At 43.0% G+C, this 20,054-nt stretch overlaps 1 protein-coding gene across 1 annotated transcript; it reads left to right on the forward strand.

The window, feature by feature from the left end:
- Positions 1-9,681: 9,681 nt before the first annotated feature.
- LOC130110639 (stonustoxin subunit beta-like) lies at positions 9,682-10,886 on the forward strand. The gene is given in 3 exon segments (XM_056277802.1): positions 9,682-9,799; positions 10,296-10,495; positions 10,498-10,886. Coding segments are annotated over 3 exon segments (654 nt in total). The 3' UTR covers positions 10,834-10,886.
- Positions 10,887-20,054: the final 9,168 nt, after the last annotated feature.

Genomic DNA, 20,054 nt, shown 5'->3' on the forward strand with positions numbered 1-20,054 from the left:
AAAGAATCAGTGCCTTCCTTGAGATTAACAAGACTGAGTCAACTTCACCCTCTTTATTATGGGAAACTTTAAAAGCAGTAACAGAGGGGGGAATTATCTCGAACAGCATACATCTAGCCAGAAAAAATTAAAAACAACATTAGGAGCTAATTGATGCAATTCTCAGCATAGATAGAGAGTATTCCAATTCTCCCAGTCCAGACCTGTAAATCAAAAGGGTTAAACTACAGTCTGAATTCGATTTGCTCTCTACGAGCAAAGCAGAATACCTCTTGAGACGTACTAAAGGGACATATTATGAATATGGCAACAAGGCTAGCCGCCTTTTAGCTCTCCAATTTAAACGTCAGTCAGCCTCCTGCTTCATATCTCAAGTCTATGACTCCTCCCATTCCCTAACTTCCGATCCAGCTGAAATAAACTCTGTCTTCACTTCTTTTTACTCCAATCTCTATAAATCAGAACCCCCTTTAAACGAGACTATAATGGATGATTTTTTTTAGCTAGATTAGATATCCCTACTATAGATGCCAATAATAAGAGGGATCTGGGCAATCCTATACAGCTAGAGGAAATAGTCACTTGTCTTGGATTAATGCAAAATAACAAAGCACCAGGTCCAGACGGATTTCCAGTTGACTTTTACAAGAAGTTTTCCCACCTTATTGCCCCTTTATTATTAGACATGTTTAATGATTCGATGGAAAGAGGATCCCTCCCCCCTACCGTAAACCGAGCTTCAATTTAGCTTATTCTTAAGGAAGACAAGAACCCTGAAGAATGTGGCAGCTGGAGACCAATAGGTTTATTAAATTCGGATGTAAAGCTTCTAGCCAAGGTCTTGGCATGCCGGTTGGATCCTTGCTTGACAGACATAGTTTCTGAAGATCAAACAGAGTTCGTTAGAGGTCGGCATATTTCTTCTAACATTAGAAGACTTTTAAATATTGTGCTTTCTCCTGGTGCTTCTCAATCTGCTGAAATGGTTATGTCATTGGATGCGGAGAAGGCCTTTGATCGGGTTGAGTGGGCTTACTTGTTTTCTGTTCTGGAGAAATTTCGTTTTGGGTCTAAAGTTATTTCTTGGATACGACTTTTATACTCTGCCCCTACTGCTTACGTGACGACTAACTCACAAAGGTCTGACTACTTCCCTCTAACAAGAGGTACCCGTCAAGGTTGCCCAATCTCTCCCCTGCTCTTTGCAGTAGCTATAGAACCTCTCTCCATTGCTCTCAAATCCTCCCCACTCTTCACTGGTATTTGCAGGGCTGGACAGGAACATCGCATTTCTCTCTATGCTGATGACCTTTGCTTTATGTCACAGAACCGGCCAACTGTATAGAGGATATTTTACAAATCTTGACGACCTTTGGATTGTTTTCGGGCTACAAGTTCAACTTTAGCAAAAGTGAGTGTTTCCCTATTAATGAGGGGGCGAAGCAAATCTCCCCAGGTACCCTACCATTCCGACTCGCCCACATCAGTTTCCATTATCTTGGTGTCAACATTGCTCCCTCCCTCCCCTCTCTCCATAAACATAACTTCATGAAGTTGGTTTTGGAAATTAAATCTGATTTGAAGCACTGGGATTCACTCCGTCTCTCTCTGATGGGCAGAATCAACTCTATTAAAATGAACATCCTGCCCAGACTCTTGTTTCTTTTCCAGTCCCTTCCAATATTTTTGCCAAAATCATTTATTTGAATGTTAGACAAAACAATTTCACAGTTTATTTGGACTGGCAGGAGTCCGAGGGCTCGTAGACCGGTGTTGCGGAGGGCTAAATGGGACGGGGGCCTTGCGTTGCCTAACCTTTTATTTTATTATTGGGTGGCCAACCTTCAAAATTCATGCTTGGTGTAACTCTCCCAACCTTGATTGGTGCATAATGGAGGATAACTCCTCCTGTCCTTCATCTCTGAGGGCTTTGGTCTGTGCCCCTCTGGCTCCTCGCTGTCATAAATACATTAGAAATCCAATTGTACTCTCTACTTTGAACATTTGGAAACAATTTAGGCAACATTTCAAACGTTCTGCCCCCACTCCATGCAGCCCCATTTGTAATAACCACTTGTTTCCTCCCTCTAATTTAGATACAGCTTTCAATCTGTGGAGAGAGAAGCCTGGCCCATTTCTCAGATTTATATTTAAAGGGCTCATTCTGTTATGGTCTGAGTGTTTCCCCCTCCTCTCTCTGAGTACCTGCAGGATGGGCTGCGACATGGAGGTGTGGCTGACCTACTTCTCGGCTGAGTGCAGCAAGGCACACCTGATCCCCATTTGCAGTTACCCACCTCTCCTCCATAAAAGCCTGGTTCAGTCTTCACCACTTTGCCAGATAATTCCGTCTCATCGGTAGTGCCTGCGTACCCTATCCAGAAGAAGTTTCCCGAGAAAGCGTTTCTCGCCGTTTGTTTGTTTGTTTCTTGACCAAACTCTCCCCCTTGCCATTTCCAGATCCAGGACCTCGTTGCTTCAGCCCAGATCCCAGGAAGGCGCCAGCCGGCCTTCAGTCACCGCCTCCTGCCTCTTTCTGTTGCCGACTTTTTGGCTAAGACGAATAAACCCGTTTTAGCACCACTGCACTGCCTCCTTGGGTCCGCGCCTTCGCCTAAGCCCGAACACATTCAACACTTTTAATGATCTCTGTTTAAAGTACAATTTACCTCAATCTCACTTGTTCCGGTATCTTCAAGCTCGTAATTATGCTCGCACACATTTCACATCTTTCCCTCAGCTTCCAGTAGGCTCTCTTATCTCTAAGGTACTTTCTCTCCCCAGGGCACGTGGCAGGATCTCAATTTTATATGACCTTATATCATCCCCGGATTTGACTAGCAGGGGTTAGGGGTAGTTGGGAACAGGAGCTAGAACGTGATGTGACAGATGGGGGGGCAGGGCACTAGCCAGAATCAACTCTACATCCACATGTTCCCGTTTAAGATTAATTCAGCTTAAGGTCTTGCATAGGGTTCATTTTACAAAAGCTAAGCTTTGTAGGCTGTTTCCAGGTATGAGAGATGAATACCTGCAATAGATGTGGCTCATCACCAGTGGATCATAGTCATGTGTTTTTCTCCTGTCCAAAATTAGCTGAGTTCTGGTCCCTTTTCTTTAAGATGATAGGAGAAGCCCTCAAAATTACACTGGATCCCTGCCCCCTGATAGCCAACTTTGGGGTACCCCCTATGCCAACCAGTCTTACCAAGGAAAATTCTGATGTTGTTGCCTTTGCCTCACTCATTGCCCGTAGACGCATTTTGTTACAGTGGAAAGGTCCAAATCCACCTTCCGCTACCTCCTGGTTAAAGGATTTAATGTCATTTCTCCCATTAGAGAAGTTGAAGTATTCTTTAAGAGGCTCAACTGCTAAGTTCTACAAAAAATGGCAGCCCATTATCTCATATGTAAATTCTCTTACCTCTCTGGACCCCAACTGATTATCAATGAATCCATTCCTTGGGGTCAGCATCCCGAGCATCCTTTTTAATTGCACTGACCTCCCTACTTTATTTTATTTCATTTTATAAACTTTGTGTGTGTGTGTGTGTGTGTGTGTGTGTGTGTGTGTGTGTGTGTTATTTACTTATTCAGTTCTGTATGTGCATTATTTTTTTTCTTCCCTGTTTTCTTTAAGAATTTGGGATGGGTGGGGGGTTGGAACAAGGTGTTACTGTAGTTTTCTGTTCTAACACACCAAAAAAAAAAGGGGGGGGGATGTTGTGAAACACTGATCTGTTCTTTGTGTATAACATGTGTATAACACTGATTTCCAATAAAAAAAGTTTAAAAAAAAGAATAGTCAAATAGTGGGACTCAAGGAAGCCCTATTAATGCTTCAGTGAAGACCTATGATTGTTATTTAGACCTACACACATTCGCAATAAAGAGATGCATGTATACAAATTGTTATATCTTTAATCTGTTTTATTTGAACCATAATTTCATTTGGACCATAATGTGTCACTACAAGTAACACGTCGCTTACTAACAACCAGCGATTCCCTCTCAAAACAGTGATTTGCTAAATTGACGTAGGACTAATCTACATATATCTGGCTCATCTATTTAATTACTTTAAGAGATTAAGAAAAACTAGTCAGATCCATAAGGAACATCATTATAAAAGATCTACAATCTACTTATTTACTTTATCTAATTCATTTATTTGATTGTATTTATGTTTTTATTTTATCATAATATATTTTTATTGATCTTATCAATTTTATTTTTGTTTTGTCTTGTCTTTTTTGTTTAAACTATTTTATCTACTTTAGTTTTTATTCAAATCTATTTTATTGTCATTATTCTCAAACTGTCTCAAATTGATCTCTTATTGGCTTGTCAGTCATCTGTGAAGCACTTTGAACTGCACTAACCTGTATGAAAGGTGTTATTCAAATAAAGTTTGAGTGATTGACACAAGATAAAAAACCTTACATCTAAAGATAAAAAAGTTGACACAGTAGTCGACTATTCTGACCCATACCTACTTAATACATCTTCAAAACAAGACTTGTTGAATAGTCTTCTTCTGTTTTTAGCAGGATCCATCAGGAGAGACCAGACTCCCCTGTACCCAGCTGTGTGTCCATCAAGAGTGACCGGTCTATAGGGATACCTCTTAGATTCAAAGATGGACACCACTATACTGAACAGAGGTCAGAATTAAACAGCTGATATGAACAGATGGTTTGGTTGTTATCAGACTCTACTGAACAGACAGAGGTAACAAGTCATGACACATAGAATTGGTCTGAACCTTCTGTTGGTTTAGTTTCTTCTCTCAAAACATCTCATCTAATAATCACATCAGTATTTACAGTGGTGTTCACCTTGTGTTTCTACCTGCATCCATCAGGACACAACACCTCAACCTCCTGTGTGTGTGTGTGTGTGTGTGTGTGTGTGTGTGTGTGTGTGTGTGTGTTCAGGCTGTCGGGCTGTCTGGTCACAGAGGAAGGTGTTTCTTCTCAGCTCTGAGCTCCAACCCCTCCTATCTGAGAAAGCTTGACCTGAGCTACAACCAGCCAGGAGACTCAGGAGGGAAGCTGCTCTCTGCTGGATTGGAGGATCCACACTGGAGACTGGACACTCTCAGGTATGGACAGGCTGGATGACACTCACTCATCATGTCTTCTACACGGATTTTCTCCTCCTACTCTGATGCTGGATCAGACTGGTTCTTCTGTAACAGTGGACAGGACTGATACTGGATGGAGGTTTATTAGATGGAGGATGTGCTGGTGTGACTGTGTCTCTCCTCCACCCCCAGGCTGGACCATGCTGGAGTGTGCAGGTTGACACCAGGTGTGAGGAAGTGTAAGTGTGTGTTTAGTTTCTTCATGAGAACAAAGCAGATCACATTCAGCTATTTAGATGGAAAGTTCGTCCACACAGCAGTGTGTGACATCCATTCATTCACATCCTACTGGGATGAAGAAGATGGTGGACATGATGTGTCTTAATCACACTGCTGAGAAATTAACAGTCATTAGGTCTCATTTATCAAGGAACTTCAACACTAATGTGTGTGTGGTTCCTTCATACTGAGGTTTCTACATGAAAAGTGGATTTATCAACTTTTTCACACATCAGACAGAAATGTATGAAAACCTGAGACCACACGTAAGATGTGTGTCCACTCCACACTTCTACTTTTATGCAGAAACTTTCACTTTTATTCATTAAATAGTCTTATTTGAACAGACTTTGTCCTCTAATATGGAAATATGAAGAAAGATGAACAAAAGACTTGAGAAAACCCTGTTTGCAAACAATATTGAAGTGAGATAAAATGTTTAGAATGATTAATAGACTACTCGAAAGACTTCCTGTGATTGTTCCCCTGTGTAATATTCATTTAATTACTGAAGAAGAAGATTTAAAGGAACACAATAGTGTTAAGTCCACATGTTAAATGGGCTGACCTTGTGTTATAGAGGATTTGACAGGAGTGTCTTTTCAGGGACAGGATGGATTTTTTGATTTTCTTTCCCCTGAAAATGACGAGTGACTTTTGAGTCGATTCTGATTCACCAGAGCCCTGCTGTATCAAGACTACTATTAAGACCACTATTAAGACTAATATTAAGACCACTATTAAAACCAATAGTAAGACCACTATTAAGACCAATATTAAGGGTACTACTACTACTACTACTTTTGGCCGCTCCCGTTAGGGGATCACCACAGTGGATCATCCGTTTCCATTTCTTCCTGTCTTCTGCGTCTTCCTCTGTCACACCAGCCACCTGCATGTCTTCCCTCACCACATCCATAAACCTCCTCTTTGGCCTTCCTCTTCTCCTCTTCCCTGGCAGCTCCATATTCAGCATCCTTCTCCCAATATACTCAGCATCTCTCCTCCACACATGTCCAAGCCATCTCAATCTTGCCTCTCTTGCTTTGTCTCCAAACCGTCCAAGCTGAGCGGTCCCTCTAATATAATCGTTCCTAATCCTGTCCTTCTTCGTTACTCCCAGTGAAAATCTTAGCATCTTCAACTCTGCCACCTCCAGCTCCGCCTCCTGTCTTTTCGTCAGTGCCACTGTCTCCAAACCATATAACATAGCTGGTCTCACAACCATCTTGTAAACTTTCCCTTTAACTCTTGCTGATACCCTTCTGTCGCAAATCACTCCTGACACACTTCTCCACCCACTCCAACCTGCCTGCACTCTCTTTTTCACCTCTCTACTGCACTCCCCGTTACTTTGGACAGTTGACCCCAAGTATTTAAACTCAAATGCCTTTACTCCTTGCATCCTGACCATTCCACTGTCCTCTCTCTCATTCACGCATAGGTATTCCGTCTTGCTCCTACTGACTTTCATTCCTCTTCTCTCCAGTGCATACCTCCACCTCTCCAGGCTCTCCTCAACCTGCACCCTACTCTCGCTACAGATCACAATGTCATCCGCGAACATCATCGTCCATGGAGACTCCTGCCTGATCTTGTCCGTCAACCTGTCCATCACCATTGCAAACAAGAAAGGGCTAAGAGCCGATCCTTTATGTAATCCCACCTCCACCTTGAACCCATCTGTCATTCCAACCGCACACCTCAGCATTGTCACACTTCCCTCATACGTATCCTGCACCACTCCTACATAGTTCTCTGCAACTCCTGACTTCCTCATACAATACCACATCTCCTCTCTCGGCACTCTGTCATAAGCTTTCTCTAAATCTACAAAGACACAATGCAACTCTTTCTGGCCTTCTCTATACTTCTCATTCAACATTCTCAAAGCAAACATCGCATCTTTGGTGCTCTTTCGTGGCATGAACCCATACTGCTGCTCGCTGATCGTCACCTCTCCTCTTAACCTAGCTTCTATTACTCTTTCCCAAATCTTCATGCTGTGGCTGATCAACTTTATACCTCTGTAGTTGTTACAGTTCTGCACATCGCCCTTGTTCTTGAAAATCGGTACCAGTATGCTTCTTCTCCACTCCTCAGGCATCCTCTCACTTTCCAGGATTGTGTTAAACAATCTAGTTAAAAAAAACTCCACTGCCATCTCTCCTAAACATCTCCATGCCTCCACAGGTATGTCATCAGGACCAACTGCCTTTCCACTCTTCATCCTCTTCATAGCTGCCCTCACTTCCTCCTTGCTAATCCGCTGAACTTCCTGATTCACTATCCCTACATCATCCAACCTTCTCTCTCTCTCATTTTCTTCATTCATCAGCCCCTCAAAGTATTCCTTCCACCTTCTTAGCACACTCTCCTCGCTTGTCAGCACATTTCCATCTCTATCCTTGATCGCCCTAACTTGCTGCACATCCTTTGCAGCTTGATCCCTCTGTCTAGCCAATCGGTACAAGTCCTTTTTTCCTTCCTTAGTGTCTAATCTGTCATACAACTCACCATACGCCTTTTCCTTTGCCTTTGCCACCTCTCTCTTTGCTTTACGCTGCATCTCCTTGTACTCCTGTCTACTTTCTTCATCTCTCTTACTATCCCACTTCTTCTTTGCCAACCTTTTCCTCTGTATAATTTGCTGTACTTCCTCATTCCACCACCAAGTTTCCTTGTCTTCCTTCCTCTGTCCTGATGACACACCAAGTACCTTCCTAGCTGTCTCCCTCACTATTTCTGCAGTGGTTTTCCAGCCATCTGGCAACTCTTCACTACCACCCAGTGCCTGTCTTAACTCCTGCCTGAACTCCACACAACAGTCTTCCTTCTTCAACTTCCACCATTTGATCTTCGGCTGTGTCTTCACTCGCTTCCTCTTCTTGGTCTCCAAAGTCATCCTACAGACCACCATCCGATGCTGCCTAGCTACGTTCTCCCCTGTCACCACCTTGCAGTCTCCAATCCCTTTTAGATGGCATGGCGCCTTCTACATAAGATATAGTCCACCTGTGTGCACTTTCCTCCACTCTTGTACGTCACCCTGTGTTCCTCCCTCTTCTTGAAATATGTATTCACCACAGCCATTTCCATCCTTTTCGCAAAATCGATCACCATCTGTCCTTCCACATTTCTCTTCTTGACTCCATACCTTCCCATCACCTCCTCATCACCTCTGTTCCCTTCACCAACATGTCCATTGAAGTCCGCTCCAAACACCACTCTCTCCTCCTTGGGTACCCGCTCCACCATGTCGTCCAACTCACTCCAGAATTCTTCTTTTTCATCCATCTCACACCCAACTTGCGGGGCATATGCGCTGATAACATTCAGCAATAAACCTTCAATTTCCAGCTTCATACTCATCACTCTGTCTGACACTCTCTTCACCTCCAGCACGCTCTTGACATACTCTTCCTTCAGAATTACCCCTACCCCATTACTCCTCCCATTCACACCATGGTAGAAGAGTTTGAACCCACCTCCGATACTCCTGGCCTTACTCCCCTTCCACCTGGTCTCTTGCACACACAGTATGCCTACCTTTCTTCTTTCCATCATGTCAGCCAGCTCTCTCCCTTTACCAGTCATAGTGCCAACATTCAAAGTTCCAACTCTCACCTCCACATGCCTACCCTTCCTCCTCTCTAGCTGCCTCTGGACATGCTTTCCCCCTCTCCTTCTCCTTCGCCCAACAGTAGCATAGTTTCCACCGACACCCTGCTGGTTAACAGTACCGGTGGCGGTCTTTGGTGACCCGGGCCTTGACTTATCCGGTATGTAAGTCTTATTTATGTTCCGCATATTTGGTTTTGCAAAGATTTTACGCCGGATGCCCTTCCTGACGCAACCCTCCCCATTTGTCTGGGCTTGGGACCGGCACTAAGGATGCACTGGCTTGTGCATCCTCAGTGGCTGGGTTTAATATTAAGACCACTATTAAGACTACTATTAAGACCACTTTTAAGGCTAATGTTAAGACCACTATTAAGACCACTATTAAGACGAATATTAAGACCTCTATTAAGACTAAAATTAAAACCACTATCAAGATTAATATTAAGACTTCTATTAAGACTAATATTAAGACCACCATTAAGACTACTATTAAGACCACTAATAAGACTGATGTTAAGACCACTATTAAGACCACTATTAAGATTGGTATTAAGACCACTGTTTAGACTGTTATTAAGACCACTATTAAGACGAATATTAAGACAACTATTAAGACCACTATTAAGACTAAAATTAAGACCACTATCAAGATTAATATTAAGACCACTATTGAGACCACTATTAAGACTAATATGAAGATCGCTATTAAGACCGCTATTAAGACCAATATTAGGACCACTATCAAGACCAATATTAAGACTAATATTCAGACCACTATTAAGGCTAATATTAAGACCGCTATTGAGACCAGTATTAAGACTAATGTTAAGACCAATATTAAGACCACTATGAAGACTAATATTAAGACCACTATTAAGACCAGTATTAAGACTAATATTAAGACCGCTATTAAGACCACTATTAAGACTAATATTAAGACTAATATTCAGACCAGTATTAAGACTAATATTCAGACTATATTAGTACAGTCCATTATCTCAGAGGTGGACTGAACAAGGAGCAGTTATGTTAATTCATGGTAAATAAGGTCATGTGACGTGCTTCCAGTTTATGAATGATTGGTGTTCATCATAATACACACAAGAGTACGATGGAAACTTCATACTTCAGAACATGTGATAAATACAGCGGCAGTATAATTCATAACATGATACGAGGGAACTTACACATTTATGAACATGTTGATAGATGAGGTCCAACCTGTGACTAAATCAACACAAACCAAACAGAAGAGGAACATTAGATCAACAACCGCTGCTGTATTGTGTCTTGTTGTCTGCATCAGAAGCCTGTGAATTCACACTGGACCCAAACACAACACACAGAGACCTCCTTCTGTCTGAGGACAACAGAAAGGTGACATGGTGGAGAGAGGAGCAGTCGTATCCTGATCATCCAGACATATTTGACTCCTGGAGACAGGTTCTATGTAGAGAGAGTCTGACTGACCGCTGTTACATGGAGGTACAGTGGAGTGGAAAGGATATGTTCGTATAGGAGTGACTTACAGAGGAATCAGAAGGAGAGGAGGAGGTGATGACTGTCTGCTTGGATATAATAAAAAGTCCTGGAATCTGTCCTGCCGTAGTGATAGATACAATGTCTGTCATAATAATAGAGTAACAGAGATACGTATCTCCCCCTCCTCCTCTGACAGAGTAGGAGTGTATCTGGACTGGTCTGCTGGAACTCTGTCCTTCTACAGAGTCTGCTCTGACACACTGACACACCTCCACACCTTCACCTCCACTTTCACTGAACCTCTCCATGTTGTGTTTAGGTTGTGGTCACGTGACTCATCAGTGTGTGCGTGTGTTAGATAGAGGAGGTAGAGACGCCTCCTGTGTCCTGGAGGAACACTCACACTCCTGCCCAAACACACCTAAAGAGTGATAGATCACTCTGTACACACACACACACACACACACACACACACACACACACACACACACACACACACACACACACACACACACACACAAATACAGACAGTGTGACCAAAGATGTGTGTTTTGGGGTTGTAATAGTTGTGTGGTGTGTTTAATGTGTGTTGGGTGTATGCTTCATTGATTCAGTTTCTGCATTTTACTCATGCTTATCTACTCATATATTTTCGTGATGTGTGTGTGTGTGGTGTTAGTGTAGATAGCGGGACCGAAAACTAAAGCACTTATGATCCTAATTCTTTTTGGAGGTGGTAGGTATTGTTCCAGAGAGTAAGGGAAAAATCCCAGAAAATTAAAATTATGCATAATTATGCATAAATATGCAAAATGTGCATTTTTTCTAAAAATGGCTAAAAACCACTTTTCTCGTCATTTCAGATGATTCTGAGCATCTTTGATTTTTTCACCTATATACATTTTTTTTCTGGGACTTGTTTTGGCATTATGCAAAATAGATGCATTTTTGCAAAAATGCACTTATGATCCTAATTTTTTTTTGGAGGTGGTAGGTATAGTTCCAGAGAGGACCAGAAAAATAGCAGAAAATTGAAATATAGTTATAATAATTATGCATAATTATGCAAAATATACATTTTCTAAAAATGGCTAAACACCACTTTTCTTGGCATTTCAGATGATTCTGAGTGTTCGGGGGGGAGGGAGTTGGAGTGGGAAGGGGGTTTAGGGGCAGGGGGAAGGCGGTTAGCTGGCAGGATGAAGAGGAGGGAGATTTAGATGGGTGGATAACCAAACCGCTACATTGTAGTAGGGTTCTTCTAGTATTCTTATATTTGGATTGTTTATGTTACCTATGTTTATGTAAGCTTTATGCCTATATTTGATATGTTGTCTTCTAATGTAAAGCACATTGAGCTTACTTGTAATAAAACGGCTACATAAATAAAATTTCTAAAATATTCAATTGTTATTCAGTTTTTTATTGTATTGGATTAAATATATTAAACAACTTGTATTTTTTTTATATTTGTGTATAATTTATCAATGCAGAACAACTGAAGAACCATGAACACACACAACCACATACTCACACACACACACACACACACACACACACACACACACACACACACACACACACACACACACACACACACACATATGTTGGCTGAACCTGTGTGAAGTCCCTGCTGCTGTGTTGCTGTTGCAGGTCCAAGTGGGTCCATGAGGCTCAGTGCAGCATTGGTTGTGCGCTCCATTGTGTTTGACAGTGACTCGTTCATCTTCTGGCTGTGCTGGAGGAACTTGTCGTCCCATGTCTCCTTGTACTTCCTGTTCCCTGTGGAACAGACACACTATTAAAATGCAGTGTTCATGTGGTGCAGCAGCAAGGTGGAGCTTTGTTGTGTGAAAGTCTATTTGGACTCATCTGCAGCTCTGTGGTCTGTTCAAACTCCACTTTATTGTCATCAGCAGCTGTGTACATGTACACAGTTAGATGAAGTAGTGTTTCTCCATGACGACAGAGTGAAAACACCACACAAGACAATATCCACAAACAGCTGGACAGTGTGGTGGAGGAGACGTGTGTGTGTAGAAGAACTGTTAAGTGGGAAAGGAGCAGCATGGGGTGGAGGTGCAGTCATGTGCAGCACAAAAAGCAAAGCAGCATATGTGTAACTGGGCAGCACCATCACAGGTGGTCTGTGTTGTGTTGTGTGAAGTGTGTTTACCTTCTGGTTCCAGTGCTTGTTGATGGTGTTGGAGGCGGTGGTTCACTGCCAGGTGGTGTTGAGCTGTTGTCATCACATGTGACGTCTTATAACACATGATTATGAAATGAGTGTTTATGTGCAGTAAATACTGAACCCCACTTACTGCACATTACAGCTGCTCACCCACTCAGCTGTTTGTATTTTCTATATAAATTGTGTATTATTACACAATAAGTACACATGTCTTCATTCATCAGCCACTCAAAGTACTCCTTCCACCTCCTCAACACACTCTCCTCGCTTGTCAGCACATTTCCATCTCCATCCTTGATCGCCCTTACCTGCTGCACCTCCTTCCCAGCTCGGTCCCTCTGTCCAGCCAGTCGCCACAAGTCCTTTTCTCCTTCCTTAGTGTCTCAGGAGGGAGACGGTCTTCAGAGTCCACTTTAACATGCTTCATTCTGAACCGGTTTTCATGAAAGGTCATTTGTAATAAAGGTGAGGAATTGAACATTTTACTGGTTCCTTATTGGAATGAAACTCAGTTACTGGGGGCAGATCTAATCCACTCTGCCCCAAAACACCACCTTTCTGAACAGCCACCTCCTCCTCTGGGAGGTGAGGGTTTGTGGAGTGTCGGAGTCAGTCTTGCTGTCAAGAAAGCAAGGCTGTGGGATGAAGACTCAAGGAGGTGACTGTGAGAGTGAAGACCTGACTCACTGATATGTGATGAAGGGTAAAGCAGGTGTGTGTCCACATTCATAGCTGATTATGAGGCCAAACTGAGAGGTGACAGTTTATCTGTTGGTTCAAGACTCTTTATTTGTTACGTTTCATTATACAAGTACAAGAGAGTCACATTCTTGTGTTTCAGCTCCTCAACACTGCAGCAGCAACAACACAATAACAACACAACAAAACAGCAGCAATAACAATAAATAGTGTGTGGTGTATGTAAGGTGCTGTGTGTGTGTGTGTGTGTGTGTGGTGTGTAAACTGATGATCTACTGAAGACCATAGGTCAGTACCAGTCAGTCCGGCACCAGGCTTAGTGTCTTTAATGGTCTTTGTTCAAAAGCCTGGTTGCTTGGTGGAAAAAGCTGTTCTGCAGCCTACTGGTCCGGGCTTTGTGGCTGCGGTACCACCTGCCTGATGGTAGCAGTTGGAACAGTCCATAGTTGGGGGGGCTGGGGTCTTTGATAATCCTACGGGCTTTGCTGACACAATATCGTTGTATATGTCCTGGATGGAGGGAAACTCACATCTGCTGGTGTCCCGGACCATCCACACAACCCTCTGCAGGGTTTTGTGGTTGTGGGCAGTACAGTTCCCATGCCAGGCGGTGGAGCATCCAGTCAGGATGCTCTCGGTTGTGTCTCTGTAGAGGGCCCGTAGAATCTTGGGCCCATGTTGATAACAGGGGACTGTTCAGTCGTTGTAGAGCCAAACTAATTTTTTCAAGGCATTTACAATGAACTGCTGTATGTAGATGTCCACAAATATTGTACAGTATTTAGGCTCAGGGCCAGTCCTTGTCTTATGTTACCATCCAGTGGTTGACTGGTGGTATTGCTACTTGAGGTGACCAGAAAAAATAAATGGTACATTGCAATGTGACAATGTTAAGTTAGTTTGCTGACTTGGGTTAATTTACCCATTGAAGGGGGGGCGGTCACCTTAGCCATCACTGCAACAATTGCCCCCCCTGACAGAGGTGGCAGGAGCCACCACTGTTGCAGAGGCAGGGTGGCGCTGTTCGTCTGGTCGCCACGGGAAAAACATCTGTCTGTATGAATGCGTGTCTGTATGTGTGTATGTATGTATGTATATGTGTGTGTGTGTGTGTCCTTCGATGTTGTCAAACCGCTCATCCAAACAACTTCACTCGACACTGCACTTCCGTGGGTCCTCAGCAACACACCCAGCGAGTGTGAAGTCGATCGGATGAATGGTTGTCGAGAAGACTGAAGGGCAGACAGACACAGACAGAGTTCCTTCCATTATAGTATGATAAGCAACTGTCTGTATGGTCTGGTAAATACACGATCAGCTGGAAACCATGTGGAATACATCTTACTGCACTTTAGAGAGAAAATTAACAATCCCTGATAGATAAAATCACACCCGTCACATGAAAACAAGAACAAGTCTAAAATCATTCATTGTGTTGAAGATATTCAATATCTTTTAAATATATATTTTTACACACACACACACACACACACACACACACACACACACACACACACACACACACACACACACACACACTATATGTACAAAAGTATTGGGACACCTGGCCATTACACCTACAGGAGCTTTTATGACATCCCATTTTAACTCCATAGACATTAATATGGAGTTGCCCCCCCCCCCCTTGCAGCTATAACAGCTTCCACTCTTCTGGGAAGGCTTTCCACAGGATTTTGGAGTGTGTCTGTGGGAATTTTTGCCCATTCATCCAGAAGAGCATTTGTGAGGTCCGGCACTGATGTTGGACGAGAAGACCTGGCTCGCAATCTCCGTTCTAGTTCATCCCAAAGGTGTTGGATGGGGTTGAGGTCAGGACTCTGTGCAGGCCAGTCAAGTTCTTCCACACCAAACTCACCCAACCATGTCTTAATGGACCTTGCTTTGTGCACTGGGGCACAGTCCTGCTGGAACAGAAGAGGGTCCTCCCCAAATTGTTCCCACAAAGTTGGAGGCATAGAATTTTCAGGGGTTGGGCTAGGCCCCTTAGTTCCAGCATACCAATACATTGGGATGATTCTATGCCTCCAACTTTGTGGGAACAGTTTGGGGAGGACCCTCTTCTGTTCCAGCATGACTGTGCCCCAGTGCACAAAGCAAGGTTCATTAAGGCATGGTTGGGTGAGTTTGGTGTGGAAGAACTTTACTGGCCTGCACAGAGTCCTGACCTCAACCCCATCCAACACCTTTGGGATGAACTAGAATGGAGATTGCGAGCCAGGTCTTCTCATCCAACATCAGTGCCTGACCTCACAAATGCTCTTCTGGATGAATGGGCAAAAATTACCAGCGACACTCCAAAATCCTGTGGAAAGCCTTCCCAGAAGAGTGGAAGCTGTTATAGCTGCAAAGGGGGGACCAACTCCATATTAATGCCTATGGAGTTAGAATGGGATGTCATAAAAGCTCCTGTAGGTGTAATGGCCAGGTGTCCCAATACTTTTGTACATATAGTGTGTGTGTGTGTGTGTGTGTGTGTGTGTGTGTGTGTGTGTGTGTGTGTGTGTGTATATTTTCTTTTTATGATTATTTTTTTAGTTTTTTTTTGTAGCTGGCAGGCTGTGATGGTGTGCTCAGTTTAGTTTAGAAGAAAAAAACTAAAGCACCCCTTCTTCTTCTTTGTCTTCTCTATCTTGGTCAAACATTTGAGCTCCTTCTTCTGCTCTTTCTCCATTTTGGCCGAGAGCTTCTTTTCTTCCTTCTCCCTCTTGGCGAGGAGTTTAAGTTCAACCTTCCTCTTCTTTGCCAGCTCCTTTTCATTTTTCTTATTGGCCTTAGATGTTGACGCCGTAGAACATGTTAATGGCACCTTTTCCTCCTCCTTCTCACTCAAAAGAGCTGCCCATCTCTGCTCCTGGTCCTCACTGCTCCTTTTCAGCAGCTGTATCTCCTCCTGAGCTTGGAGCAGGGCAAGCTTGGTCTCCTCCATGGTTTGGAGGAGACCAGCTTTCTCCTGCTGCCACTGGTCACAGTGGGTCTTAAATTGTTCCTCCACCTGGTGGAGGGAGGCTACCATCCTCTGTTCAGTTTCCTCCTTCAGCGAAGAGAACCTGGAGGTGAAGTATTTCTCGACCGCTGCCAACGCCTCCTCTTTCTCTGCAGCATGCCGTTCAAGTACCTCACACTCCCAGAGGACGGCGTCTTTTTTCAAGACCTCCACCTGCTGTAGTAATAATGATAATAATAATAATAATAATAATGATACCTATTTATGTAGCACTTTTCTAAGACAAAGTTGCAAAGCGCTTTATAAAGAAATAAAACTAGACAAGGCAAAAATAAGAGTAAGCCCAAATAAGTAAGAGTAAAAATAAAACAGTATATATAAATAGATAAAAACAAATATCACACATCTGTAAAAGCTTTCACAAAAGAAAAGTTTCAAGACAAGAGTTAAAAGAAGCTAGAGACTTGGTTTGTCTTAGTTCAGCAGGAAGAGAGGTCCAAAGTGTGGGGGCTCTAACATCAAAAGCCCCATAACCCTTTATCACAAATCCAGACCTGGAATCACCAGCAGGGCTCCATCTGCAGGTCTTAATGGTGGAGCGGGCATATGCCAAGCCAATAAATCAGAAATGTATGTAGGAGCAAGACCAATTAAAGTCTTAACAGTGAGCAATAACATTTTAATATAGGAGAACATACCTGTAGGAGGATATCATTGTTGTTGAGAAGAGTCTCTTTTTCCTCCTCCCAGATCCTGGTGCTGGCATCCTTATCTGTGAGTGCTTTGAGGATCTCCGCCTCTCTTGAGAGAGAGTCACTATGGAGGACCTCGTTTTCATACAAGAGTTTGTCCTTCTCTTTGAGGAGAAGCTCCTTTTCCTCACACAACCTCCTGTAGCTGGCCTCCTTCTCCTGGAGACCCCTCTGCAGCAACACAGTTTTATCGCGGGTGTAGTCGAGTTGTCCAGCCAAAAACTTCACCTGGTATTCCAGCCGATTCACTTCTTCACTCCTCTTTTTCTCCGCAAGAGCAGGAGAACTGGGTCTCTCCTTCCTGTAGTCTTTCTTTCTACTCCAGGTCTTTTCTCGCTGTCCGGAGGTGAAAGGTCTTTCTTTCCTTGTCTCCTGCTGTCTCATTGTACACTTCAAAACCGAATAAACCAGAACAAGGTCAGTTGGCATCAAACTTGTGTATAAAGTGGTGTCCTCACTTTAAAGCAGCACTGTTCAGGTGTAGCGTGACTCACTGGTCTGCTGCCTCCCTGCACAGTGATTTGCAGGCCTTCAGGCTTTTTTCCTTGACTGTCAGGTTGGTGGAGCTGACGAGTCTTAGGGGGCTTTTTCTTATGTTTCTTGCCTTCAGGCTTGTGGTCGGGCTGCTGTGACTGGTCGTCAAGTGGGCAATGATGCGCCGCCGCCGGCTCCTCATCAAGGAAGAGGGTGGTGGGATCCTCCTCCTCAAACACACGACACTCCTCACTCTCCTCGGAAACAACCCATAACTTGGAGGGGGGCGCCATCAGGACGCCTATTTTCTGGTGTTTATTAAATGTGCACTGCGCCAGAAAATGTCTGTTGAAAAACATGAAAGTACTGTCAGGTTGACAAAAACTGCCAAAAATAGTAATTATCTTTACATAATTAACATCTATTACTGTCATTTACAAGAAGTTTCCCTGTAATTCCATGAAGTCTTTTACTTTTAGCAGATATTGATTTTTGGAATAGTCATGCACCACTAAAAAAACATCATTATCTTAAAAAAAGATAAAGAAAAGCGTAAGTACAGGTAATTACTAGTATTGTTATCATAAAAGTACCGTAAATCTAAGACCACTGACATGTAAAACAAACATACAAGTCATTTTACTTTGCAAAGGCCCGAGTTTAAATGAAGTGTCAGAACGAGGACAGTGATGTACACTATGTTTGCTGTACAACAGATGGAAAATATCAATGAATATGCTGAGAAGGTGCTACGGCATCAGGTATGGAGAAGCTAAATTTCCTAAGACTTTAAATGAATGAATGATGATTTTTTTTCGAAAATGTAAATAAGCACGATATAGCATACAGATAAACGATTAACAATATTCTGAAGTGATCAACAAACCCACACATCAAACTCAGTGAACAATTCTCTGTGTAACACCCGTCCCACGTAGCTATATAGTTTTCACTGTATACCTGGGGTTTGTAGTACGATGGGCGGGGCCCTGGGTACTTTTAACAAATGGCTGCCCTGCTAACCTGTGCACAATAAATGAAATTCCTAAGCTAACCCTTTTTCTTTTATACAAAAATGAATTTTAATTGGCGACGGTGCCTCCACTTAGCAGCAATATAGATATACTACTTTTGTTTAATCCTACTAAGAATTATGTTTTAAAGTATTTGTTCCCTCATGAACAATTTCTTTAATCAGTATTTATACTTCTAACCCAAAACACACCTTCATGAAATGTAAGCATGACACACACAGTACTTTAAATGCAAATTATGAATTTAGTAAATGCAAAAAACAAATATCTAAATCAATAATAAAAAATAACAATTCTTCAAAGGACAAGATACTTCACATCACTTAAATGTATTGACCTTTTGATAATGGGCTTTCTAATTAAATCCCATTTGACTTTAAACACTTTTCTTATTTCGTTACCTATATACCTCCTACCCAAAAGGCCCACACACACTCTCACACGCACCCTCAATACTGCAAAAAACAAACAAAAGAATGTCTCTTTTTTCAAAATAAAACGTTGCAGGCCTGAATCGATGCTTGGGAGCGTGGTGACCAAAAACAAATGGCCGTTTCACTTGACTACGTCACGCAGCAAAATAAAATAGCAGGTGCATTGGTTTTCGTTACACACAGACCATGAGTTGGAACCAAGCCCCCACGAACCGGCTGCCATCTTGAAGTCAGTGCGCGATTACTGGCCAAGCTCAGTACTGCAGTTTGGGGCCGGAAAGAATGTGTGGGATGTGCTTGTGAACGCGCTGGCCCCAGCGGTGGCAAGGACGTTGGTCAGAAACAGACCATAATTAGCTGACATACCATATTAAACAACATATGTATATTAAATTAATATACATCTGTTTTAATTGACATCATTGTATAGCCTATATTCGAATTTTACCTTGGAATACACTCTGTGGCGATCGCTGGAGGGTCGGTGATCAGCGTGGATGGTGATCAATGACTGATCAGCTGGGAGCGCGTGCATGCAGGCTGGGGCCGGCAAGATCGAGCACATCAACGGCGCCCAGACGAAGGTTCCTAAATAGGTTCCTAGAGGTAGGTGGTGAATTAAATGGCGAATTAAAAAAGAAAAAAACACTCAGATGTCAAAACCTGACGATATACAGAGATGATTCCGACTTTGGTTAGTAGCCACAAACAGTTTCCTTCCTCGTAATTATTGTCTCTTTCCCCATGCTGGCGGACGTGAAAAAGTCTTTTTGGCCCCAGGTGCAGTACCGAGCTTGGTCCCTATTAAATGCGCTACTGAGCACTGGCTTCATGCGCCATTGAGCGACTTCCATAGGAATGAATGGGGGGGGCGTTCCCCGTGGTGTATCCAGTCTATAATACATCCATGGCGGGAACCGGGTGATGGCTGACGAATGAAGCGAGTCAAGGCGATGAAAACCACGAGGGAAACACAGGCGGGAAATCGTCAACATGTCCGGATGAAGGGAAAAGCTGAGTGGAAGACATCTACT

Source organism: Lampris incognitus, chromosome 1 (genome assembly GCF_029633865.1).
Source record: "Lampris incognitus isolate fLamInc1 chromosome 1, fLamInc1.hap2, whole genome shotgun sequence".
NCBI classification, from domain to species: Eukaryota; Metazoa; Chordata; class Actinopteri; order Lampriformes; family Lampridae; genus Lampris; species Lampris incognitus.